This window comes from Seriola dumerili, unplaced genomic scaffold (assembly GCF_002260705.1).
Source record: "Seriola dumerili isolate Sdu_G_001 unplaced genomic scaffold, Sdu_1.0 BDQW01000468.1, whole genome shotgun sequence".
Lineage (NCBI taxonomy): Eukaryota > Metazoa > Chordata > Actinopteri > Carangiformes > Carangidae > Seriola > Seriola dumerili.
Window position 1 is genome coordinate 3,147,775 of NW_019174723.1, and position 27,753 is coordinate 3,175,527.

Below are 27,753 nucleotides of genomic sequence, written 5' to 3' on the forward strand. Positions count from 1 at the left end.
TGCAGCTTTCTATTTTAGCAATGAAGTAATTACACATCCTTGTTCTATTAGCCTCTGCTAAGTAAGTAATGAGGCTGTGCCACAGTCAGCTGGAGCCCCATCACGGCTGCAGGTCGGCTGCATCCTGCACAATATTTTCAGGTACGTGAAGACGCATAGAAAGATATCATGATAAGGCAAAAATAAGCAGCTACTTCTCAAGTGCAATTAACCAAATCTCTTTCCAATTTATGAATCCTCATTTTAAAATTTTCTAATGATTTTCACTGTTAAGAAACAGACACTTGACTTGTGTGCAAAATGTTCACACTCTGCATTTATGTCATGTGTCCTCAGCGACTTCTCCACCAGTGATCTGGTGCAAATGTACCGGTGGATGCAACTGGGGCAGCTGAGGGGTTAACACCACTTGCTGTGGCAGATGTCAAAAACCATGCTGTAAAAAATGTCCGATTAACACAAAGGGGCACTTTGGCAAATCCTGATTATAGGAGCACTTTCATTTATTAAACTCTGCCAATCCCTGTACTCTTTCTGAGCAGGGATTAAAACCAGGTAGACACCATTGTCTATCTAAACAATCCCCTCTTTAAGCTCTAGCTGTTTCCTGGTGCCCTGGCCAGGCCTGGCTGGCTGGATGGCCTGTTGGCTGGCTGGTTGCCTGCCTGTAATTTCAGTAGGGGCTTACAGGTCACTACTACCACTACACATTCCCATTCATCAACATCATCCCCTTTAGAGAGACTAGGTGATTGGATTTAGGACATGTTTTACAGGGGCAGAAAAAAAGAGAACAGCGAACTAAAGCGTGTTTACAAGCGCTGTGCTGTGAAAAGGCCCATGGACGAGTGATGGCCATATGGAATGGATAACCCTGTGAACATCTGCCCTCGATCAGTACCTTGCGCTACCATAAGACCGGTCGCTGTGACCTTCACATGGTGCACAGGAACAGTTCATCTGGCCCTTTTCTGGCCCTTTTCTGAACATCTGGCCCTTTTCCCTGAAAATAGTATTAAGCAGACAAGTAGTGACAGCAAAGTCCGTGTGCAATTTGTAAAACTCTTCATATTCATGGACCTGCTCCTTGCAACACAGTGATGATGTTAAAGACAGGTTCACTGTTGGGAACAGATCCCACCAAGTTCAAAATATATTTGTTTGATTGATGTTACAAATTCTTATGATTAAAAATAAAAGCACAGTTCTTCAGACTTTCACTTTTAACTAAACATTTAAAAGAAAATATGTAAAAATCTTTTTATTTGGAATATCGATATAAAAAAATGTTGATTCATACAACTCAACTGATACAGGATTGTTAAGGCTAATAATATATTGGTATTTGGTGGTTTGAAGAAAAAAAACTAAATATTAACCAATAATAATTTTGTAGTGAGTTATGTACTGAGCGGGATATTTTACAGTGTAAAACTCAACTCTCCTGTGGACAAACTGTGTAACAGAGACACTTTCTAAACTGCCTCAAAGTTTGACACATTGCGCTGCTGTAGCCCAAGCCCAACATGTACAGCAATTCAATATATCTGTGATAAACTAATTTCACCCTGGCCAATATACTGGTCTAGCTCTGCTAGCATAGTGAAATGAAAACTTAAGGTTTAATAGTTAAAAACATCACCTCAGGTTATTGCACCATTGCTATATCTCTCGCTGATGGAATTTTATTAAGTACATTTACTCAGATACTGCACTAAAGTAGTTTTGAGGTTCTTGTATTTTACTTGAACATTTCCTTTTTCTTCAACTTTATACTTCTTCCCAACCACATTTATTTGATAGGTTTAACAACTAGTTGTTTGATTTGTAACCCTTACAAAAAAAATCAAAAAATAAAATCAGTGTCTAGTTGTGGCCACTTGTCCCATTTCAGGTATCTATGAGTTATTAACAGCAACATTAAAAGTGATTTCCCCTGTAAATGTCTTAGTTTAATTTTAAATAAGGCGCAAATAGGCACAATTAACAGCAAACATTAGAGAAACAAATACAGTTTTGTGTTGAAGAACTTTGTTTTTGTTCTTTTCTGCTACATCAATCATCTCATATTTACCTTATGACCCTTTGGAAGCCTGACCCTTATGTTGGGAACCAATGGACTAAACTACATAATTGTATATAAAATAGATAAACTATCCGCACCTGTACCAGCTGCAGTAGTAAAATGCCGCTTACAAGCCAATGCATCAGTATAAACAATCAAATAATATCAGATATGATAATATATTGATCACAGGTGCCATTTTTATTCAGAACACATACTTTTACTTGTAATACATTAGATAATTTTTTTATGTTTGCAGGACTGGAGTATTTTTACATTTTTATAATGGTTCTTTGACTTAGGTAAAAGATCTGAATACTTCTTCCAACTCTGGTCTTTTTGAATGCCTTGACAAAATTAATCATGTCTAATCTTCTCCCTCTTTTTTTTTTTTTTTTTTCCTTCTATACAACCCTCCCCAAACAGCAGTAGCAAGGTGATAAATGTATTGCCAGCTGCTCTCTGGCATAAATTCATCCCACAAAGAAGTGGCATATGTTAGAAGATCAAATTTCTCTACCCTGATAAAAGTTGTGTTGTTTTCTAAATTGAAAGAGCATAAGGTCCCACTTTCACGCGACAATACAAACTCCTCACCTCAATAATTGTATCAGCTTATAAGAAGCTTACTGTAATTCCAATATTGTCTTCTTAGGGCAGCAGCCTAAAACATGAAATACAAATCACTCATTTCTAAATTAAATGAAAACGCATTCAAAGAGAAGCTATACTAGAGGAGGACAGAGGGATTAATATGTAAGTCCAGCACATTTAATATTTACAGCGCAATCACACAATTAATCTAACAATGTGTTCTGTGTCTAATACCTGAACTGACTGGCGGGTGGGGTGGGGGGTAGGGTGGGTTTTTTTTTTTTTTTAAACAAATTTACACCCCAAATGCAAACCATCGAATATCAGTTCTTTAACCGATAATATTCACCATGAAAAGTGAATGTAGTTCTTAGACCATCTCCATACCATAAACTAGAAAAAAAGATGAGATCATGTTCCAAAACCTGCCCTAAAGGTTGGTAAATGTATTTACTAGATACAACAAAGAAAACTGTAACAATGTTTTCATTCTGCAAAGTCTCTTGTGGGACAAATAATTGATAAGAGTCATGTCAAGGTTAGTCTGAGCACACCCTGTCCAACATGTGTTTCCCAAATACTAAATACTAGAGTACCTCCAAATATACTGCAGTACAGTACTTGAGTGAAAGCACTTAAATACTTTCCACCACTGGGTGAAGGAAAAGTGTTTTTGTCAGGTTTTTGCTTGTTATAGTTATATCAGCCTACTGCAAGATTTTTCAACAGTATTCCTCTAATAATTTCAATGGGAAAGGAAGTATTTGAATCTTTTACTGAAGTAAAAGTGGAAATAAATAAGTAAATAAGTAGAAATACTACATTCAACATTTGACTTAACTGAAAAAAGGAAATATTAGCAGCAAAATTTATGTAAAGTATCAAAACTAATGTATCATTACAATAAATTAATATTATTACATTTATAAATACTGTAAGGCTGCAGAAATAATGCAATGTAAACAACCTCTTTGTGGACTCCTGAAAGTTCTCACAGAATAGCCCCTTCCAGACCATTTCATTGTCATATATTACTTTACTGTATTACTATTATTTGTGCATTCATGTGAAAGCAGTATTTTAATGTTGCAGCTGGTTGAGGTGGAGATAATTCTAACTATTTTACATAATGTTGTCTCGTTAATATATGAACATACATCATAGTTTTAAGATCATCATATCTGCTGAGTGAAAAATATTAGTTATCATGAAGTGAAACTTGTAGCTAAAGGTGTTCAACACTTGTAAATGAGTATAAAGTACAATACTCCCAGTGAAATGTAGTTAAATATGGTAGATGGAAATACTAGAATACCTCAATACTATACTTGACTTTCCTACAGTACAAATATGTCTTTTTGAGAAGTATATGGATATGAGATGTTCACGAACACTTAAAAAAATTAGTATGAAGAGTACAGGCTTTAGACGTGGCTTAGTGCATTTTCACTGCTACTGAATGAAAAATATCGCTGGAAAAAAAAACGCAAAACAGAAACGTTTGTGCTGAAATAAACTCACATCGTGCAGCAGAGGCTGCGTGAGCTGTGTGTCTTTAAAGGGTTAACAGGAGGAGGCGCAGCAGTGGTCAGCTCGTCTGGGTGGAGTGAAGTTCAGACATGCACTATAACAAATTAGCCAAGAGGAGCGCGTTATGGCTGAGTGAGAAATACTAAGAGATCTGAAAATACATCTCATCACAAACCCATCCAGGTCGTTACAGAGACGTTTACAGACACAGAGCTGAGATGGGTGATGTGAGCGAAGAGTCGCTGCTGGATTATTTCTACTCCACCGGAGGCAACTCAGGCAGAGTCAAAAATGCAGACATACTGAAGACATTTAAGCCTTTTATTGGCCATAGTGACTTGCAGTTACGTGGTAAGTAGCGAGCCGTTCTATCGTGGATTCAGCTTGATGAGAAATATTAACCCGAAAATGGGGGGAAAGTGTGAGAGTGGTCATGCGGCATCGGCTCCAGTACTGGTCGGTACTGTCCGTGGGATGGCACAAATATCAACTGACCTCGTGTTTGCCAGCCTGTACAAATAGCCTATGATTCATTTATTAAACGCAACAGTCCCCAGCCCCGCTTTAACAAACGACTTGTATGTCCTTGCATTGTTCTCTGTTGTAAAGCAGACATCTGGTTTGCATTAAAAGCCCCTCCATAGATCTACAGTTTCAGCAGGAATTGTGTCATTTCCTCCCTCAGGCCAGTTGTAACTGAGCAGAGAGGGACCTGAATCAACCCATCAACTAAATATATGTCACACGAAGGCCCTGTGGCTCCTCAGGCAGAACCTGTGATCCCTCAGCAAAATGAGGAATGATTAAAATTTCTCTATTCCCAAACATCTTAGGCCAGGACCACTGTATTAGCTGTAAAGGGTGTTCCACTGTGTGGCTGACCTTTCTCTGCTGTTCTTCTCCACCCACAAACTGTACGTGTGCTTGTGCAATCCTGTCCTGAATCATAGCCAACACAAAAGTACTTCCCATATTTCTACTGACAAATGGTTTTGGGAGTAACTATGTATACATGTGCTTTTTTTTTTTGCAGTGCACTGTTTGTGCACCTTTGCTGGGTAGGCTACACCTTACTAAAATTGAAGCCATCAAATTAAACAATTCTGTAATAAATCACAATTTAAAGCCAGAATATGCAAGTTATTGAAAGGAGTAACACAATCTTACTGTTACAAATTAAAGGTTGTAGTTATGAGCAATTAAACATAATATTGCTTAGCTAATACACCAAGTGTTTTGCTGCTAATCTGACCATATAATGTAGCTATTGGTGGCCATGGATGGATTATGACACAACGGGCCCATGAAGAAACACAGGTTAAAGGCCCCCCAACCCCCTATATGGGACCAAGATCCCTAGATGGAAACAAAGACAAAATGACTACAAAGTCATATTGTAGCTCTTCGTCGTTTTGCAACACTGTGATCTTTTTGCAACACCGTGTGGTTGTTTTATGTCGCTTTGTGGTCTTTTTGCATCATTCGTAGTCATTTGGCATCTCTTTGTGGTTGCTTTGTGTTTCTTTATGATCATTTTGCATCACTTTGTGGTCAGTTTGTGTTTCTTTGTATTATTTAATAAAAAATTATCGTTAGCTGCAGCTCCGATGTTAGCAATCTTTAGATAGGTATTGCCATAATTGACATTACTGAGCCAGTTTGCTGACTCTTCTCTACTTGTGTCACTAAGTTTTAGCATTTTACATTTAAGTGACTTATTACAAAAGTTAATAAAAGAGTAAACACAATCAGCAGAAGACATGTTTGTTGTTTTCTGCTTGGCTGTTTTAACAGACTCAATATTGTTTGCTACAGTTTTACTTAGTCTGGTATGACCAGTTAGCTAAAGTTAGCAAATGTAAGCAAATTTAAGATAGATATTGTCATGTAGCTGAGTATATTAGCAGAACAATATTGAATTTGCTTATGAATTGCTTGTTGGTGTTTGTAACAGGCTGATTGTGTTATAACGTATTTCAAAAGGTTATGTAGCTGTAAAGTGGAATGCACAGGAATTATTGCAGGGCCTTTATTAGCCTGCATTTGCTTTAGCTAGGTGTGTCTACTGACTAATCACAGAATATTTGCTGTTTAACTGTTTAACTTTTCATTTTTTTGGCCCAGAAAACAAATAATGAGCTTGTAATGATTCATCATTGATCCTTTCAGCTGCACCTTTACCTTTGGCACTGCCTGAAATACAAACATATTTTAACCTCCCAGACTGATTATCCAAAGTGACCTTGGATTGCAGTTGCCAGCATGTACGGTCCAGATGCTATGTCAGCACTGCAGTTGTTGACAGAGGTTTATAGAGCAACCTTGATACTCATCAGCCATCTGACATGGCCGTCCAATTAGAAAAGTGCTTCCCACATATTTAAAGTCTGTCGTAGCATGTGGTTGCAGCTTTTCATGTCGTAATTGTGATGATAGCGTTTTAATCATAATTAAGTCCACATGCATGACTGGATGTGGACCTCTAATGGGCTCGCTTTTTTCATCAGATTGGAAAACTGGGGCATGGTTGGGAAGCGTAGCCGTGTTTGGGGGGATGAGGGGGTTGCGCTGCATGCACGTGTGTGTTTGTGCGAGTTGCTTGTTTTTGCAGTCCTCTGGCTAATAAATAACTAGCACATCTACAGTGCTACTCACTGTGCTAAGCAAAGAATTCTTTTGTTGAGACAGATGTAAGTGGCAGCTTCCTTTGGATTTCCTGTTGTTGTGATTGTGAGCCGAGCGGCTACCTCACTACAAATGTTCTTTCCGTGCACATCAGGAAAAGGAAACACTTCCAATTGTCCTGAGCGGCATGCCCATGTACACCTAGGCATGAATGGAATACCTACGCCTGGAAAATTGTTGTGCTTGCGTAGCTAAACTGGCTGTTTGTTAATCAGGGAGCCTACACTGAGAAACAGCTCTTAATCACACAATCTGCACACGTCTGAATATCTGCTCACTGGTGTAAACAAAGACAGAAGGCTTTATCTGATGAGCTCTATCGACTCGTCAGCTGTACCTTGTTTGGTTCCCATAGGAAAGATTTAACGTGACTCAGGTTTTTATCTTTGGGGATGCACTAAGATCGGTTTGTGTCTTTGCTCACACTGGAGGGGATCCTTTTTTCTCTCTCCTTAGCTCTTCTTGCAGTGGCTTTTTTGTTTAAGCAACTGTTTTCCTGCAATGTGAGCTACATCTAGCTTGGTCAGCCGAGTGTATGCTAGAGCACACTTTGTTCCTCTTCCTGCCTCATCTATCCTCACATGAAGAAATACAAACCAGCAGCTCATCCAGCAGACTGTCACTCACAAACCACACATCTACAGTATTGTAAACAGGCACTAATACGGTTCATTCAAAAGTAGTCAGAGCCCTGCATCTTTTCACACTTTGTTATGTTGCAGCCTCATGCTAAAATTAAAAAATATATGATTTTTTTTCCTCATTAATCTACAACCAATACCCCACAATGACAGAAAGACAACATGTATGGTTTCCTTCAGACATGACATTTAGAAATAAGGTCAAACAGTCCAATCTTGGTTTCATCAGAGCAGAGAATCTTGTTTCTCACAATCTCTGTGTCCTTTAGCTGTTTTTTTTTGCAAACTTTCACTGAGGAGAGGCTTCGTCTGGGCACACAGGATCTCTGGAGCTCAGCCAGAGTGACCATCACGTTCTTGGTCACCTCCCTTAACAAGGCCCTTTCCCTTAATTGCTCAGTATGGCCAGGCGATCAGCTGTACTCCAATCAAGGTGTAGAAACATCTCAAAGATGATCAAGAGAATTGGGAGGCACCTGAGCTAAATTTCAAGTGTCTGAATACTTATGTCAATGTGATATTTCAATTATGTTTTCACTTTTTCATTATGGGTGTTTATATAGTTTAGATTGATGAGGGAATTCTTTTAGTTTTATTTTTTGCATAATGTGCAACATAATAAAAACTGAAGGGGTCTGAAGACTTTCCGAATACATTGTACATTCTAGCCGTGTCTCTATCTGGAAATACTTCATGTGTTTCTCTCACTTCTTGTACTTTGTGCTCTTTTATCCCTGTCTATGTCTGTCACCCACTTAAACCAGCTGAGCTGAGTGTGTTCCATTTCTTTTTGCCCTAGATTGACAATGTGGGTACTGGACCCTCTCATGTCAAAGTGTTACAGTATGTGAGCTATTAAAAGCTATATTTCGTTTTCAGTTTCTCATGTCAAATATTTTTCCCTGCAGCTAAATACAGAGAGGAGTTCAAGCTCATCATTGACCGGATCGCTGTGGTGAAGTCAGAGAATGTGAGTAAGCTATTAAAATATTTTTACCTTTTGTGGGAAAAGCTCTGCTCCCATGTTTTCTCTATTTATATTTTCTGCACTGAGGCATAACAACACAACTGTTTTACTATGAGCAATGGTGGTTTCAGTTTAACTATCATGACATAATAACAAGTCATCCGATCTCTTTTTCTGCAGAACTGGTTTCCCCCAAGGGAGTGCAGCTGCTGTTTTCATTTTCCTTGAAACTATCTTTATGAAAGATTTTCACATTCTGACACTACCACAGAATGTTACTGCCAAACTAATCTCTCCAGATTCAGTTGAGTTATTATGTGTGGACTGGTTTTTAGTTTTGAAATTGTTTCAGTCTTTTATTAAAGGAATAGTTTGACATTTTGAGAAATTATGCTTTTATTTGCTTTCTTGCATTAGATCAGAAGATCTCTGCCACTCTCATATCTGTCTACAAACTCCTAGTTTAGCTTAGCACAAAGACTTGCTAAATATAATCTTCCTACCAGTACCAGTAACGCAACACATCTGATTTGTTAAAATCATAAAACACCAATTTGTTGTTTTACATTTGTGTTTGTGTACAAATGTAAAACTCTGTGCTGTAACAGCCCTGCGGGATCCTCACATTATTACAATGACCTTCAGGATGACGATGGATTGCACTAAGAATTACAGCAATATACCAATGAAAGAAGACTGCTACCTAGCACACATTCATTTAAAAAATGCAGGATATAAATACTTGAAATATCAGCTTTGCAAATGGTTTATGAGAGAGGAAATGCATTCTATACATTTGTCAGACTTCCAAGGATAAAAAAAAAAAAACGGGACATAAAGATATGAGAGTCATCTTCTCATGTAAATACCGACAAGACATGTCCACCTTGCTTCTAGTCTTTGTGGTAAGCTAAGCTAAGCTAATTAGCTCCAGGCTGTAGCTTCACACTTTAAAGATAGATATTAGAGTCGCATCAATCTACTTGTCAAACTATTTCTTTGAATGGGCATTAAGTTGAGATTTTTTTTTTTATTTCTGCATAAAAACATTGATAGTTGACTAAATCACATATACAAGATGTTAATAATAAGAGATCTACAAATTTTACATTACATGAACCATTTAAAAGGTAATTATTACTTGAAAATGTAAATGGGGCCAGGTTTATTAGTTTGTAATCCACTGATGCAAGAAACTAGTTTATGCAATTAACCTGATGTGACATCTGAATAACTGGATTCAAAGGGCATTAGACATGTGAGGTACTGCTGTCGCTTTAAAATAAAGAGATATAATTCACATTCCTGGATAAATGCATAAAAAAAAACAACACAGTTACTCTGATGACTTCTAGTGTGCAGCATGCAAATAACGCAACAACATTCAGACTTTTTTCTGCTTCTCTAAGGCATACTGTGCTTTCTGACTGTCGCAGGGTGAGAAGTACCTCGTCCTAAAGAAGAAATACAGGCAGTTGCTGCAGGAGCGCGACAACAAACATCAAGGTACAGACAGGGATGGACAGAAACATTTGAGCCCAGCCAGGACAATGGCCACTGCACAGTGGGATGCAACGGACGCCTCGACGACGACGACGACGACGACTTCTCTTCCCCACCACAAGGAACAACAGGATGAGCTGATGTCATGTGGGGAGCCCGAGGGTGCTGCAGAGGTGAATATGAAATCAACTTGTTTTTCTATTTTCTTTGTAAAAAATGAAAATAAACTGTGGGGAGAGCTGGGATGATTCAGCAACAACACTGGATGCTGAAATGCAACTCTGTGAATGTGCCACGGCCCCAGGACACCATGTTTACTCTTCATGTGAGTGACGCGTTTATCTCTATACAAGACCGTCTTTGTTGGTGTACACTGGTGCCTTTTCTCTCCGAGCATGTGTCAGCATTTAATGATGGCCCTGTGGCGTAGACATTTACACAGAACAACACTGTGGAACAGAAAAAAAAGAAAAAGCTCTTTTGCTTGGGCAAATCTAAGTTAGCCGCTCAGAGAAGAAAGGGAAGGTCAAAGGGCTTATGTCTTTACACAAAAGGCAGATATGTGTAAAACTAATGCATTAAAGCACTTGACTGTTGTGAAAATAAACACTATGCGCCGGTTTAATGCACAGTAATCCTCTAGAAGTACTTTTACATATTGTTCCTGCAATAAAACACGAGCATTTAACCATAAGATTTGAAAGATTAACATGTTTCATGCCGCCGGTTTAACGTCCTCACACATGATTTGTTCAAACAGACTCTAAAGTAAACATTATCTATCCACACCCAGATGGTGGAGGGAAAGAAAAGAGGCTGTTGACCTCAGCCAGCACTTGACACAGCTGAATGTTTGGCCTGTGAACATTCAGAGCAGAGAAAGTCTGAGTTTATAGCCCATGATGTCTGTGCTCCTGTAGGACCAGCAGACAGCAGCAGTCACCGTGCAGCACACTCCTCTGCAGCCTCCCATCATCCGAATCCATGTACCCTCAGTGCAAAGCAGCGCGGAGGATGAGCTGGACAAAGATTCAGGGTCAAAGGTGACAATTTGCCTGACTGAGAGGCAAAGTTTAAATATGGGCTTGTACCTGCTGGTGTGGAGCAGCAACACTGTCGCTTTTTGCTCACCTGCGTGAAGTTAATTCTGCTTACAGCCAATTACCAGCAAATGTACATTTGAGAGATCGCATATAAGTCTTGAACTTGATTTTCTGAGCAAACAAGGCTGAAATATGACGCTGCTGCTTGTTGCCGCTTGTTGCTGTAATTAATTGACAGTTGACCACAGAAAAATAATCTGGTATCATTTTGGTAATCAATGAATCCATTTTCTAAGATAAAATATCAACAATTAATTGGTTCAATCTTCTGGAATGTGAATAATCTTTTATCCTTCTATGATAGTAAATTAAATGTCTTTAAGTTTTGGTTTATTCAAGGCATCACCTTGTGCTAATTGAGAAAATAATCGTCAGATTTGTTCATAAGGAAAATAATTGGTAGTTTCAGGCAGAGTTAGGTTTAGCTGGATAGGTGTAGAATATGAGATTAGACTTTGTCTCAAAGGCTTCTGTCTGTAATTGTTGTGTCAGTAATATGAATTCAAACATGACCAAACCAACTGAAAAAGAAAAGAGAAAGAGAACAAGACTAAACAGTTCTAGGAGTCCTGTGTCTTGTCTAAAAAAAAAAATTATTCCAACAACTTGCAGTGTTGAGTAATATCCACTTCAAAATCCATTTTAAAGAACACATTTGGAGTGTGACGTAGATGAGGAGGTACTTGAGGACTGTGGAGGCACATCAGACAAACAGCCTACTGTAATATTCAGTTATTAAACCACCAGGCTTTTATTCCAGGCAGGATCTAGAGTCTGTGGAACAGTAGTTAAGACCATCTAATGAACAAACTGATGCTTGTAAATTAACATCAAAACTCACACTTACAGAAAACACTCACTCACTCACTTCACCCATAAAAGCTGCTGATGAATGACCTTTCACTCTGAACTAGATGAATATTCTCTGCGGGTGACTTTTAGGGGTTTCGCGATATACTGGTATTGTTGATAACAATGTTATTAAATTGAATTGATGAAAACTATGATATTTAAAAACTGAAACATTGATATTGTGTTCCTAATATACATATGATAATATCGTGATGGCAGATGTTCGGCCTTGTGGTTCAATTGTTTATCAGTTCATCTGGTTGCCTTTCCACTGCCCGTTAAGTGTAATTGCTCTTTTTGTCCAGTTATAGTTACAGGCTCTCGCTCAACCTCCCTACACTCTTGTATTTGAGTCTAATTCATAATCATCATTGTGGCTTTTCTTTGTCATATATCACAGTAATGTGAATATCTTTGGGTTTTGGAGATTTGAAGATGTCACCTTAGCCTCTGATGTCAAACTTTAATGTTTCATAAGAGTAATTGATTAATCTAAAAAAAAAAAAAAAGAAAAGAACCTGCATATTAATTAATAATGAAAATAATGGTTAGTTGCAGCCCTTAATACAACATGTTATTCTGAAATGGATCATTCAGCAAAATGAGTCATTTTACTTTTGGTACTTTAAGTATATTACGATGGACTGTTACTTGTATCAGAGCGTTTCTACACTGTGGTATTGCTACTTTTACTTAAGTGAAAGATTTGAGAACTTCTACCATCACTGATGGAGAAAACACTGACTTTGTGCTCAGTACCTACTCTCCAGTGGTTCCTCTGTCACCCACCAGGTGGTGCTAAGTAAATTACCTGGATCTGTAAGCAACAGTATGTTGAATTTGAGTGTGTGGGGGGGGGTCACCCCCCCCATGGGGGACATATGGTGGGGGGGTCAGAATCTGCATTTAAATTAAGTGCTCTGTTATTATGTTAAGCAGCAACATGTTGGAACTCATTAGAAAGATAATAATCATTTGTGCCCATTAAAGAGATTGAGATTCATCCCAGAGAAAGGTATGCAGCTTTCCTTGATGGCCGGCGCAACAGACAGATGAAATATGCTGGCGTGTGTTAATGTAGCACTGCAATGAGATTAACGGTGTTTGCTTAAGGTATTAGTCACACCAGTGAACTCTGTATTCAGGACACCTAGTGATGACAGTTGTTTCGTATCACAGGAGCTACCTGGATGCTTTGTAGTGTTACATTATTAACCAGAACACCTGAGGCTGTAAACTAGTTTGCCAAAGCTGGATAGGAAATGTCGTTAATAATATCGTTAATGCTCCCAAACGAAGGATCATTATCTGGGGCAGATACATCCTGGTTCCTTCAATTTAAATATACGTTTATCAGGGGGAGGGAGTTGTCTTTCACTGGTATCTGACTTTTGTGGTTTTGGGTGAAACAACTACACAGGAATTTTCCATGAAAGTTTTTACAGGCATTCACGTTCTCCTCAGGATGAACTATAATAACTCTGATGATTCTTTAAACTCGCATCTAACACCATCCTTTAGATCAAAAATTTCAGTTTACTACCTGCCAAACTGACTTTCCCATGAGCATCAGCAAATGTAGCAAATGCTAACAAAACTAAGATGGTGAACATGAACATTTTGCAATTAAATATCAGCATGTTAGCATTATCATTATTAGTGTGACTAAAGCATTTAGCTCACAGCGCTGCTGTGCTTTAGTGCAGCCACAGAGCTCATAGCATGGCTGTAGACTCTTAATCTTGTTTAGTTATCTAATTATTATTTAACCTCTGTGTACTTGTGGTCATCTGACTTCCCCTTTCACTCTGAGAATGCTCTTGAAATTAGTGAACCCTGTTACTGTGTTAATAATCAGTTAGTCGATTTACTTAAGATTTAAAATAATCAATCAATGCAACTATTTTGATAATTAATTAATCCTTCAGGTCGTTTATGAGGCAAAGAAAGCCAAAAAAGAATCACTAGTTCCAGCTTCGTTGTCTTTTTTCCGTCATGTGGGTTTGGGATTGTTGGTCAGACATGACCAAGATGTCACTTTGAGTTCTGGAAAATTGTGACAAGCTATTTTTCAGTATTTTCTGAAATGTCAAAGACTAGATAAATATTTGAGAAAATAATCAGATAAATAAATTGGGAAAATAATAGTTGCAGCCATAAAAAGCAAATTAAAATGTCTATGAAACAACACAAAGTGCTGAGAGGGTATTTCCTGGAATTCCTGTCCCCCTTGTTCAGTCTTTCCCTTCATGCCCGACATGCCCCATTTTTTTCTGCCAGTTATTATTGGTCTGCACCAAAAGTGTCAGAGTGGAAGCTGGATAAATACAATCCCTCCACTTTTCATGTTCAGCACGCTGACATGTGACAGTTTGTTCAAGAGACATGAAAGGGCTGAGTGTTTTAACATCATGTCTCTGGATGATCTGAGAACAATTTGCAATCAGGTTCTCCTCAAAAGAGGCAAGAAAGAAGAAACAAACTCTCCCCTCTAACATAAATCAGCCAAAGTGACACTTTTATACACTCCTACAAGGCTGTGCTCATTATGTTTGGAGTTTTCCTCTCGACCCCTTCAGACTAAAATGATGAGGAAAGCACATGGCCTGACTGTAGGCACGTTGTTTTTTGGTTAATTGTTAATTGGATTGTTATTCATTACCCCTTATGTGTGAAAGTGTCACCTCTGCCTCGCTGTCTCATTACCTCTCTCTATCTGTCTGACACCCTTTAGTCACGTCTTGTCAGCTGGAAAACATCACAGCAGTGTGTGTACCCTGTGATGTTGGATCATGCTGAGTGAGCATTATGACCGATACGGTGCAGTTAACTTGTGTCACAGTCACAGTTCGGCTTCTTGTCACCACTGAGCAACAAGTCGGTCTCCTGTTTTGTGTCTTTCAGTCCGAGTCGGAGCAGGACGAGGAGTGTACGGGCAGCATGGGCTCTGCTGCTGTCGCCGTAAGTCCTTTTCCTGTCTTTTCCTGTGGTTCTCCTGTGGCTTTAGAGACAGCTTTAAGAAAAGCCAAAATCAGAAGTTCAAGTATTAACTGTTGGAAGTCTGTGCAGCGTCATCATGGGTGTCTCCCACAATGTGTCAGTTGGTTGTGACTCAGTGGTTTGTAGGAAATGGATTAGAGGTTTGTAGCTTCAGCACTATCAAAAGAGCACACAACAGGATGTGGATGGTAGGATGTGTGTGTGTGTGTGTGTGTGTGTGTGTGTGTGTGTGTGCCTGTCTGCCCCCCCCCCCCCATTCTCTCTGTACTAGCTGGATCCTATAGAAAAGGAGTGGATCTACTCTGCTGCTGGCGCTCGAGTCCCTGACCTCTCTCAGCTGCTCAGACAGGACCCCTCGTTGGCGAATAAGAAGGTAGCTCTGCGTCTTAAAGGAGAATTCAACTTTATTACAAATACTGTTTTTCATATTTATGGCCATGTGCTAATAATAACATCTGGGAACATGGCGATATTGCTACCACAAAGTATGATGGGGCAAGAAGCTTTAACACCCAGGTTAGCCAAACTTATTTATGAGAAGAAAAATAAAGACTATTAAAAAAAACTAAATAGCAATGCTTTATCACTGTTTAACATGCTCAAAATAAAAGTTATGATGAAGTTATGAAAATTTAGAAAATCCCTTCAAGGATACAGTATCTTCAATACCAGACTTCTTTTAACTTCTGTATTACACTGTCGCTCAAAAATATGTTTTATGTAAATCATTAATTACGTTGAGTCACACAACTTTAAAATACAAAGAACAATACAACACTGTGTTGATGTTCTTCAGTGTGTGAAAACTGTGTTGCCTATGTCTTCAATCTAATTTTCCTAATCGTCACTGGTGTTCAGATGTGATGGAAAAGTAAACAGACGTTTAAAGTACGTACTTAAGTTCCTTTGGCTCCACAGTCCCTGGAACTATTTGGTCAACAAGGGTTAAAACCTGATCTGATCGTCTCACTGCTCGGTCTCTTGTCTCGTCAGACTTTGTTGTAGAAATGTTGCATGTGTTCCCAATGTGATCAAAACTGACAGCGCCAATAATCAAAACAACACAAATCAGACATGAGGTGTCAAAAACCGTCCCAGGAAGGACATTACCAACACCCGCTACCTCTCCACAGCCACAGAGATATTGTAAAGGACTGTTCACACCCTGTTTGACCTGTCGCCCTCTAGCAGGCGCTACAGGTCGTTCAAAACTCCGTCCACTAGACTTAATGAACCGTTTCTTTCCTGAAACCATTTGCACTCTTAATCAACACAATCATGCAAAATGAAATACACTACTGGTAGAACATTCATCATCCCTGTGCAATTTCCCCAATAAAATCTACATGTGCCTTAATCACTGAGACACTTTATATTTATCTATTTATATTAATGTGTCTGGAGCTTTTCACTTTTAATTGTTTTTAACTAATGCACCAACCATCTATTCTCTTCTGTTATCCTTAAACGCATCACAAATACTAAGTAAAAAAAAAATCTTTTTTAATAAAAACTATTTCATGTGATTGAAATCATAATTAATTTGTTTTTTGTTTTTTTTATCTTCTCCTGGGGGCTCAAACCAGGACTTCACCTCGGTGAGTATTTGATATGGCACAGACTGTATGTAACTGTAATTATATGTAGTTATTATTAAGTCATTGTGTTGGACATTGTCTGTGATTTGTGTCTGATTTAAAGCCTCTTATTTTCTCATTCTGATGCTGCTGACTGTGACCATGACCGTCCTGTTAGGGGGTAAGTTTCATCATTCATACCTCTATCTGCACCTTGTGTGTAATAAAACTTAGATTATCAGAATGGAAGTTTATTTACCACTTTGGTAACAACAAACCGTATTTCGGATCTGTGATTCTTGATTTATCAACTGATTCCTCGCTCTCAGACCTGCGCTTTGCTTGTGTAACTTTCACAAGCTCATTCTGTCGAGATTTTCCCTTTAATAGTATTCTGAGAACCCTGTGTTAAAACATCCAGATCATGCATTTCAAAGGTCCACTATCAAAAGGATTATGAAAGATAGCTTTTTAGCTCCTGTGCCCCCCTGACAACCCAAATCCTTTTATTTGTCTCCCTGTGCGCTTAAGAGATTTGAGCTCATGTTTGTTGTCCCTCCCCTGTGTCACAGTTCTCACACTGTCCTGTGGCCATGGCAGACCACCTTCTAAGAGTGGCCCTAAGCCTCTGCCATCCCCACCCGGACAAGATAGCATGGCCGCCATTGAAGTGTAGGGAGATTGGGAAGGGGAGGGGGGGATTAAGGAGACTCTTAATGCCCCACAAAGACTTCACCCACTTAAAGATAATCTGAAAGTAATAGAGCAGGCTGGGATTAATTGTAGAACAATGCTGGTTGTGTCCCTGGGAAGGTGCTAAGTCTCCCTCAGGCCTCTTTGATGTTCCCCTTTAGCCTTCAGCCTTTCCCTGTTCAGCATGTTCAGCAGAGGTGGATGCCTTTCCACAGATAACGCACAGAGATACCTTCAATCAAAAAAAAAAGAAAAAGAAAAAGTTACAAGACTAACCAGGAGTCATTATATTTGATCTAGATTTGTCATGTTCTGACTTTGAGCTAAGTGTACCAAACACCAGGCTCTAAGTCACATGTTTGGCCGGGACTGAAGGGATTACTCTTCATCCTGGGAGGACTTAAGTGTTTCCTGTTCTCACCAAATGTTTGTCGGGATCAGGTGGTTTTATAGATATGATCTTCAAACAGTGGTTTAAAAGGTTGAAGTCAGAACACCTATATTTCACCTAAGGCAAATGGTCCTCGCTCCAAAGTCTCACTCTGTTTTTCTCTTCCTGCTCTCCTCCTCGTGACGTGGGCCTCCATCCCTGCTGTGACGGACTTCCTCTGCCACACAGTTTGTAAGTACATCATTAGCCCATCACTCCTCTCTCTGTCTTTCCTTCACATCCATGGCAGTGGTCAGTGTCTCCTGGTGATCTGAGCCCTCTCTAGCCGCCACTTGCCTCACATGGAGGGGACACAGCCGTCCCCCCTGAGTGATCGGGCAGGTGGGGGGTCATCCCGGTGGGTAGAAACAGAAACGAGAGGAGGCGCAGGAAGGGAAGACGCCGCATCCTGTTCAGCCTCGTCCATCACTCCTGTCTGCGGGGAGACCCGCCGAGCCGCCCGTCAAACAGCCCTCTGGCCAATCTGTCTTCAGATGTGACAGGGGACAGACAAAAGAGATGGAGATACTCCAGCCAGACAGCATCTATCACAATCTGTCCCCCAGACGCCTGACGTAGAGAGATGTAGCTTCCTCAGTGCCCTCAGTGGATTCAAGCAGATATTTTTTTTTCTTGCCAGCTGTGGGACAGGCCTGTTGTACTACGATTAGCGTCATAGCACCTAAGCACAAACAGACTTATGTCCTGTTCAAGCAGTGCGAGAGTCCCAGTTTGTTTCTCCCTTTTATTATCATTATACTCAAGTCACAGAGCTAAGCATTCATTTCTCTGTAAAATAAATGCCTGGTCATGTTATTACAGCTGTTCTGAGGGGATTTCCAAATCCTCAAAGACCTGTTGTTTTAAGCTGTGACTGTACTTCCTATCCAGGTATCCAGAAATTAAATATCTCTTTGCTTATTTAGTATGAAAATATAAAATAATAGAGAGTAACACTGATATAGGCAAACATAACATATATGTGTTATATAAATTCAGCAAAGACATATGTCTTGTCATGCTTCCATCTTTGTTCTGATTAGGAAATACCCTTACATATATGGAAATGCATAAAAAAAACTAACACAATCAATCGTGCAGCAAACAGAACATTTTTTCATGTTAGAAGAGTCTGTGCGGATTTAGGAGACACCTTGAGAAAACTGTTATGTGTTATGTTCCTTCTGGGCTTTTCAACTACCGCCAGGTATTTATTTTTCTGACAAAGGGATGCTTTGAAGCTCTGTGACTCAACAGCAGCAGAAACTGTCTAATTTATATAAAATCTTCCAGATGGTAAATGTGTCAGCAAACACTCAGCAGGTATTGTCTCAGCTCGCCGTGTCATCAAACAGCTTTGCTGGTGGAGCTGATCGTTTTTAGCGCTAACAACACATTGCAGATCACATAGGTGGCCGAGCTAAAGTCTCAAGGTGACTCCACTGAGTCAACAAACTTCTGGTTCATGGACAGTGAACAAACTTCATTTATATTTACATTATCTGAGCAAAGAATTATTTTTGATCCATCCACAGCAAGTTAATGTTTTAACTTGTTGAGGTAGAGCTAGTTTTAATATTAATTATAAACTTAATAAAATGAGGAATGTTTTTAATGTAAAAGCTTTATCTGCAAAGTAACAACTATCAAATAAATAAATAAATTTAGTGTAAAAAGTCCAATATTTCCATCTGAACTGTGGTAGAATAGTAGAGTAGAAGAGTAGAGTAGAAAGAGAAAAGAAAATGGAAATAAGCAGAAGTAGCTCAAAATTGTGTATAGGTACAGCAAATGTACTTGGTTGGTTACATTTCATCACTGAATCTTACTTAAAATGAACTTGTTCCTTAATGGAACCTGCATTTTACAAAGAAATCATTGTATAAATGCATTTAAGTTCCATATTACTGCTGCTGGGTGAAAACCTCCATCTCCATCTCGTTTAATCTTGCTCTTTAAAGCCCTCCCCCCCCAAGCTGTGTAGTTAACAGAAGTTATAAGCTTTTCATCTATCCAATGTTAATATGTAGTTGTGGGGTCAACCTCAGAAGGGACGCATGCGGTTACTTAGCCAACATCTGCACCGACGCTCAGCTTTCACCTGTTGATAACACATAATTATGCAGCTTAAAGTGTGTAGGAAAAACAGGAGATCACAGTTCTGGTCAAACAGGTGGATGTGGTTTGCATTTGCATGTGACTCGAGTTTTCTGCTTCATGCACGTGTCTATTATTTTAACATCTACGCACACTTGGAGGATCTTAGCATGTGAACATGTGGGTGTATCTCTGAGAGGGAGGGGGGAGGGGGGTTGTTTCCCTCCTTGACGTGTGCTGACAGTAGTGCGGTGATGTCTGGGTGGGTCTCCCCTCTGCGGGTCACACTAACATCATCAATCTTCCCCCTGGTGACAGGCGGCCAGGCCCCCTGACTGTGGGCACAGTGCTGTGTTGTTTTGTAATTAGGCTCCGTTAGATGGCAGGAAACCTTCTCTCCATCCCTCTTTCTCACCATCCCTCCATCCGTCCACTCCCCTCTGTGCGCAGCTGGCCCTCCGCCCTCGCACAGCCAATAAGACGCTGCACTGCTCAGCTTAGACAACTTGTAATGATGCTACATCAATTACCACGGCCGATAACTGTAGTGGATACTTTATGAATAACTCTCTCTTTGTTCCACACAGACAGCTCTGCACTGGGCTGCCAAACATGGCAACCAGGACATGGCCACTCTGGTGATGAATGCTGGTGCTGACGTCAACACCAAATCAGTGAGTTTTTTTTTTTTTTTTCTTTGCTACACAAGGATTTTGAAGGGGCACTCCAGTGATGCACTTATTCAGTTTCTTGCCAAGAGTTAGATGAGAAGATTGATGCCTCTCATGTCTCCCTCTCATTTTTTTTTCTCACTCCAGCTGTTTAGTATTGCACATCAATAAATCAGGGGGACTTGTGCAAAACAAAATCGAAGCAGTGGAGGCCAAAAATATCCTGACTTTTAGTGCCCGATTATCCTACTTTCAGCATCTTTCAGACTTGACATGACGTCCAGACTGGTGTCTGTTCTACTACCTCCTGTAACTCACTGCTAATGGTCATTCAGTATGTCTTAAATGTCTTTCTGGGGAAAAAATGTGGGGTCCATTTCATACATACACAGCTAATTTAATTTTTCAAGTTTGAAGCCAGTGAGAGAGAGAAAAGGAGAAAAATGAGGGAGGAAGGGGGAGGCACTGTTCAGTCTCCTCCTGCTCTCTGTGGTCGTCTGTACTGTGTTTTAATGCACAACACAGTTGTTCTCATTTACATATGTTTCCATTTCTCTTATCAAACAACAACAACAACAACACACGAGAACTCAGTAGTCATCACTACATTATTACCATAGTACTCAGTCCACACCCATCGTCAAACTCAGTCACGTAACTTTGCAGGTGTGACACAATCCCACTGACAAAGATCTGTCAAAAAGTTTTCATATTCAAATACAGCCAAAGAGCATCTGTTACTGCCACTAAATGAGCTGCTGTATTTATTTGGTTAAAACAACACTGGACTATATTATAAATATTATAAATGTGGCCGCTGATGAACAGATGCTCCACTTCTGAAACGTTTCCTGTTTACATTGAAACCATGACGGAGCCAGATTGCAGCCAGAGCACGGAACCATCACATGCTCTGTACATTTGGTGTTGAGACAAATCAGCATCCACTACAGCAACTGCTATTACAAATGTATCATGTATAAATTCCTCTGTGAGAACAAAATTAGTTAATTAATACAGTTACTAATAGACTTTAGAAAGCTGCCTCCGGAGCCACGAGTCTTAACTTAGTGTGTGAAATCAGTGGAGTGCCCCTTTAAGCCTACGTTGCATTTAGCATTTTTTGTGACACCAACATACACCGATTTATTCTTGGTATGCTTCTTCCTTGCAGCATGTGAGTATCCAGGCTTTTGCCAGTGTCGGTGACGGGTATGTACAGTATCTGTCTTAATCTCAATGGTCAAACAACAGGACAACAACATGGCTGCCGGTTCCTTTCTGTTGTGGCCCTCAGTGATGTAATGTTCCCTAAATGATCTCTATGAAGATCCAGCTGTGCAAATGTATTACAGCAGCACGTGTTGTCGGGCCGCAGGAGTGCTCCGCTAATAAATCATGTCATGTCACGTTAATTGTTTCCCAAAACAGTGCGTCTATGTGCCAGCATGCACAACTCCAAAACTATGCAATTTTCAGTGAATTACCAAGCAATTATGTTTTTATCATTATCTGGTGTTTCCATAACCTTTGCTAATTTGTATACTTTTTTTCTCCATGCTGTTTTCATTGGCTGCCTTTGGGTCTGGGAAACTCTAGGGGGTAGGTACTAAAGCCTTTCAGCACTTTGCCACAGTTACTCACCTCAACACAACACAAAGTTTTGTGTTGAGGTGAGTTTTAAACTGCTAAGTCTTTTTTGTGTCAATGAAGTGTTGAAAGTGTGTTTGCATCACAAGTGTCCCTGAAAAGTATTTCAGAATACACATTTTTCAATTTTCTGTATGCATGTTTCCTTTTGTCTTCCTCGTTTTTGTTCTGCAGGGGTACACACCTTTACACATTGCAGCGTTACACGGTCATCAACATATTCTCGACCTGCTCATAGGGACATATGGTAAAAACTGCTTTCATTTAAACTGTTGGTTACAGAGATAATACCTCCATTTACTGTAGGAGTGAGTGAGAGACATGATTTTTACTTTACAGCAGGTTTCAATCTCATGTAGTTATTTTTGTTTACCTTTGGATGATGAGTTTTTTTCCTCACAGCTTTCGGTGTTAGGTGCCAGAGAGGTAGCTCAGAGATTTAATTTTACTCTTATCAGGTGCCAAAGAAAACTTGAGGGACTACAGCGGCCATCTTGCCTGCCATTACCTAAACATCAAAGAGACAGAGGGTCTAGAGGAAGAGTGCGAGCTGCGTGAGTGCCTCATTCTTCTGCTGCTGAATTATAAATGATTTAATGAATGACCATCAGTTTTATTAATGCAACAGTATATAAGGAGAGCACTGTGGCTTTTGCATGACAAGTTAGATAAAGTCTTTGAATTGTGTTGTCTTTGTAATAACTGAAGAAAAGGCTAATTAAAACACAAAATAAGTGTTTTTTTTCTTTGAAGTAATAGTTCAGCATTTTGGAAAATGTTATTTATTTTCTGGGTGAAAGATGAGAATAGATAAATGAGAAGATCAATACCACTCATGTCTGTATGTCAAATACAATGACAAGTACAAAGTTACCGTCAACTTAGTTTATCTTAGTTTAGCTTAGCGTCAAGACTGGATACAGCGGGAAAAAGCTGGCCTGTCCAAAGGTTCAGAATCCACCTACCAGTCTAAAAAACAACAACAAAAAAAGCATATTCCTGGAGATTCCAGGAAGTTACTGCTCTCAGCCAAGAAGTAGTTCAGCCCCCTGTAAAACTACAACTTGTCGTTTTTTGCAGACAAACAAATGCATAATTATTGAGCTTTATAGGTGCTAGTAACTTTGGATAGAGCCAGGCTAGCAGTTTCCCCCTGCTTCCAGTCTGCTGCTGGCTGTAGCTTCATTTTTACTGCAGACATTCTCATCTCATCTCATCTCATCTCTCTCTTCTCATCAGAGCCTCCCAACATTTCAGTTTTGCTATCTATAATATAAAAACTGCTTTCTCAAAACTGCTCCGATCGCAGACAGAATCTTGCAGCTTCAAGGTAACTAGAGGTTAATGTGTGAATTATGTTTTTCCCTAAAATCAATCAACATATTTTTCTTGTGGTCCCAGAGTTTCAAGTCACTCAGGCCAGGGAGCGGAACAGGAACAGGAAGCTGGTATCGTTGTTCCACTCCAAGAAGAAGTGGGGCTCAGCAGAGGAGCTGGCTCCAATAGAGGAGGAGAGGACGGCGTCACATCAGCTCGTCCTTCCTCCGTTCAGACCCAGAAAATTCTCCCGCTGAGGAAGAACAGACGCCAGGGACCATTTCTGACTTATACTATATTGACACTTAATGTAAACACCCCCGTATATACCATGGAAGTATTAATACTGTATGTGTATATTTATTATGTACACACACACACACACACCTACACTCATTCCATTCATACACACAATCGCACATGCTTGCTGACGCACCTGAAAGCTCCACGTACTGAATACAGATGCTTTAACTTGAATTGGAAGTGTTGCAGGTGATGCTATGCTTATACATGTATTATCAATAGTTATGCTCACCATAGAAGTGTTTCTCAAAGCCTTTTTAATAACTGTTGCTAAATGTGACGTATGCCTTACAACTTCAAATGAGCTCACAGGGATTCTTTAATCTCGCCTTTGCCTTTGCGTTAAAGTGAGCAGTGCCCAGATCATCTACGTTCATGTTTACTCTCGAGGAGCTGGAGGATAAAGCTGGTGATATTCTATATTTGTGTTACTGTCTACAGATACCATGAAAAGATAAAAAAAAAAAAAAAAAAGATCTCTCCAATGATGTCTCAAAATGAGTCACAAATATGTTGGGCACTGTAGTTTTTAGTAAACAGGAGTAAATTGTGGATTTGCTGGGGCCTGTTTTTAGCCACACTTGGCGTTGTGATGTTGTAGTGAGTATTTACAGCAACAGGACAGTGTATGCGGCATTAACTCAAATTAAACTAGAGTCCATGTTCATCGTAACGGAGAGACAAGTCTCCCAGTGCAACAGTATGGCTCACTAATGTTGTTTAGATAAAGGAGCACTAATAAAATATATCAGACATTGGATATAGAGTTGATACTTGGTAAAAGGGTTGATTCATTGTTGGGTTAGTTTTTTTTTTCTCGTAGATATATAATATCACCAGACCTCTCCTTTAAAGGATCATACTGGTGGGTTTGTATGTTGTGGCCCAATAAAAAAAAAAAGAAAAAATCATGTGCACTTAACATTCTGTCAAAACCATTTTCCAAAATGTATCATTAGTACTTCAATTAATTTCCTAGATTCTACACAGACACTAATTTCGATTAATATGCCAATATAGTATTTAAATCAATCTACAGAGACATTCCAGTGATCCATTTTGGTGAAAATTTGGTATTAATTATGTAATCGATTAATTATTTTGCGAATCAAAATTACACTGTCATCTAATGGCAACTTTTAAAAAAGTCTTCCTTGTTGATGCATTCAAATGCTACCAGGAAACTGCAACATCTGAGACTGAGACTTGAGATACAGCTGCTTAACTTCACAGATTCCTTTCCTTTTTTTAACCAAATGTGTGTTTGTTTATTGTTTGTTGTGGGTTTCTGAGCGGGGATGCAGGGCTCTTTGGCAGAGAAGTTAACTTTATAAATAAGTAAGCCCATGAAGGCACCAGCAAGGAACCCAACTTACAACTGAATTATTATGACAAGCAACAGAGTTATAATTGATAAAGTAATCGACAAATAAATGTGAAATCTTTGCTGTGATTAATTAGCTATTTCAAGCAAGGTTTCATGTACAATGAAGGTGCTCAGTCTCATACGAGTTTATTTTCATTCTGTTTTTGGAAAGTTGAAAATCTTGATTCTAAAAAGTGACATTATACTTTGAAAATGGTTAGCACTGGTGTAAAGTGTTTGTGATTAGTTAATGGGCTTAAACATATAAAACCATCGGTGTGTCTTTAAATCTAGGCCACTGAGACATTCCACAAAAAAAGGATGCATGTTTTTAATCAGCATTTCAAACATTACTACAAGGCTGGATCATGTTATGTTTTATGCCAATTAGCAGTTAGCATGTCTGTCATATCACTTTTGGTTATTGACAGGTTGTAATGGTTTTTTTGTTCGTCTGATTCAAGACTCATCTGCTGATTTTCAATAACTTAAGCTTTTGACTGATGTTTCTGCTGCCGCAGATGCAGCTCTGTTACCGAGTTACAGTTCCCTTGAAAACTGATTGTATTTTATTTTGTATACTAAACCCAGTGAATCTGAGTGTTATTTTAAACCTTTGCAAATCGACGTTTGCACTGTTCCAGTGTGAATCTATGTCTTCTGGTTTATTCTGCCAGTTTGTTTAAAAGGGCTTTTGTATTGTTCATTATTTTCATATGTTGTGGACGATGCCAATTATGTAATCTAAAGAACCAGCCTCCATTACATCTTTTGCACAATATTTATATAATGAAGATATTTTGGTATTAAACTGTATTTTATATCAAACTCTTCACCTGTAGTTTTTGCAGCTTGAGCTGTTGTGCGTCTACTTCACTGAATTATCTACATCAAACTCCCATCTCTGGACTGAGTGTCTCGGCTGCTCACACCGCAGCTTCTCCTTACACCAAACAGAGAAGAAGAACAACTTGCGTTGATTCTTTTTTTCCTCTGTTGCTATAGAATAACCAGAGTTTTTTAAGCTGCCTTTGATCTTTCTTTAACTACCTGACTTTGTGGGCTACAGATGGAGTAAATATGGGCCCTGCTAACTCTCCATACGGCTTTAGACCTTAATTCCTGATTAGCTGAAAAGGGCAGCACTTGCTTTTGGGTCTTGGATATCACACAACACAGAGGGGAACACAGGCAAGTGTTTTTGTGCTTCATTTTTGAAGCGGGGATGTTGGGGGGATAAGAGGGAGTTTCTGTAATAGATACTTATCTTACTGCCCTCAAGCCCCTCAAACAAAGTCCCCCTCTGAAGAGATTATAACCCAGGGAGGGCACATTAACTCTAATCCGATGCTTTGAGGCCTTGCACCCCCATACCACCCTCTGCCCCACTTATTTCAACCCTTCTGTTGTTGGGGGGCTACCTTGTATCTAGTGCATGTATGAGTAGGGCCTGTGGCTACACACGAGGGTTTTGTGTGTGTGTGTGTGTGTGTGTGTGTGTGTGTGTGTGTGTGTGCGCGCGCACACGCGCACTCATGTATGTGTTTGTGTGTGAGTCAGGGTGGGTGGAGCGACTGTTTCAATAGCACGCTGACTCTAATGAAAAGCATTGAGGGGTGCATACTGCTGTGTAACTGATTCCTCTCTCTGAAGAGATTAGGCGCTACATTGTTGGTTCGGTTGCTCATTTCCATGAGAGCACAGCCTCCCACCAGCGGCTGCTTGGCTTTGTTATTTTGAGTTGGAAAACACAGAGCCCAATGTCCCTGGCTTCCTTGTTACCATTGTTTCACAAATAGGCCAAAATGTAGATGTCACGTCACAGATGCCCAATAACCTCATTAGCTACTCTCTGTGAGGCTATAGAGAGAAAATAATAGACGCATGAACTTCAGTTTGTTCCGTTTCTGCAGCGCATTCAGATAACACTACTCTTAAACTTGAATTTTTTAATTGAAATATATTAAGATAAATTCAAGGATTTTTCATTAATGCGCTTAATGAAAACAGACCCTGTGTCACTATTACACTTAGAAATAACTGAGGTCAAAATGGCATCCGTACCTTTATTATACTTTTAGATATATATATATAAAATGCAGGATGAACTGTGCTATCAGTGGTAATGACATAAAAAGGCAAAACTTTGTTTTAAGTCCCCATATTTAGCACTCAAAAACAGTATAACAACTTTTCATAAATGCTTTATGACAGACTAGAACGTGGTTATGAGCAGAAATCTGTGCGTATTAATGTATTTGTATACCATAATATAGAAAAACAGTTACAATAAAGTCAAATATATCTCCATAGGAGAAGATACTGTATATTAATAAAAAACAAAGTGTCTGTGTAGCTGCATTCAACTGCACTATAGTGTGTTATAAACCATTTATGAAATGATTGTGTATCCTAAATAAAGGGACTTAAAGTGAAATGTTACTGGTAAGAAATTGAATCGCATTAAAAGATAAATGTAATGTAAATGTAAAGCAGCTTCTCTTTGCCACTGTTACACTCCAGAAATGGCAACATCCTGCTCAGGGAAAAACAACATCCCTGAAACTTGCTACAGAGATGGAGAAGAGATAAGTGAGCAGTGAGATAGTGACGACGATAAGGTTTTTAAATTGTGTTAGGAAGATGCATGTAATAATGTTCCATTAAAGTTTTCTGTCTTTGCTACTCACTCAGAATTAACCCTACATC

The 27,753-nt window shown here is 39.3% G+C and overlaps 1 protein-coding gene across 1 annotated transcript; it reads left to right on the forward strand.

The window, feature by feature from the left end:
* The first annotated feature begins 4,271 nt into the window (after nucleotides 1–4,271).
* On the forward strand, nucleotides 4,272–25,872 carry LOC111234935 (ankyrin repeat domain-containing protein SOWAHB-like). Its single transcript, XM_022763167.1, has 14 exons — nucleotides 4,272–4,540; nucleotides 8,424–8,485; nucleotides 9,919–10,158; nucleotides 10,906–11,028; nucleotides 14,845–14,901; nucleotides 15,212–15,313; nucleotides 16,527–16,538; nucleotides 17,830–17,832; nucleotides 20,325–20,411; nucleotides 21,583–21,585; nucleotides 22,008–22,010; nucleotides 22,233–22,305; nucleotides 22,517–22,612; nucleotides 23,460–25,872. Exons 1-14 carry the CDS (start codon nucleotides 4,408–4,410, stop codon nucleotides 23,630–23,632), a joined length of 1,167 nt encoding a protein of 388 aa, XP_022618888.1. The 5' UTR covers nucleotides 4,272–4,407; the 3' UTR covers nucleotides 23,633–25,872.
* The last annotated feature ends 1,881 nt before the right edge of the window (nucleotides 25,873–27,753 follow it).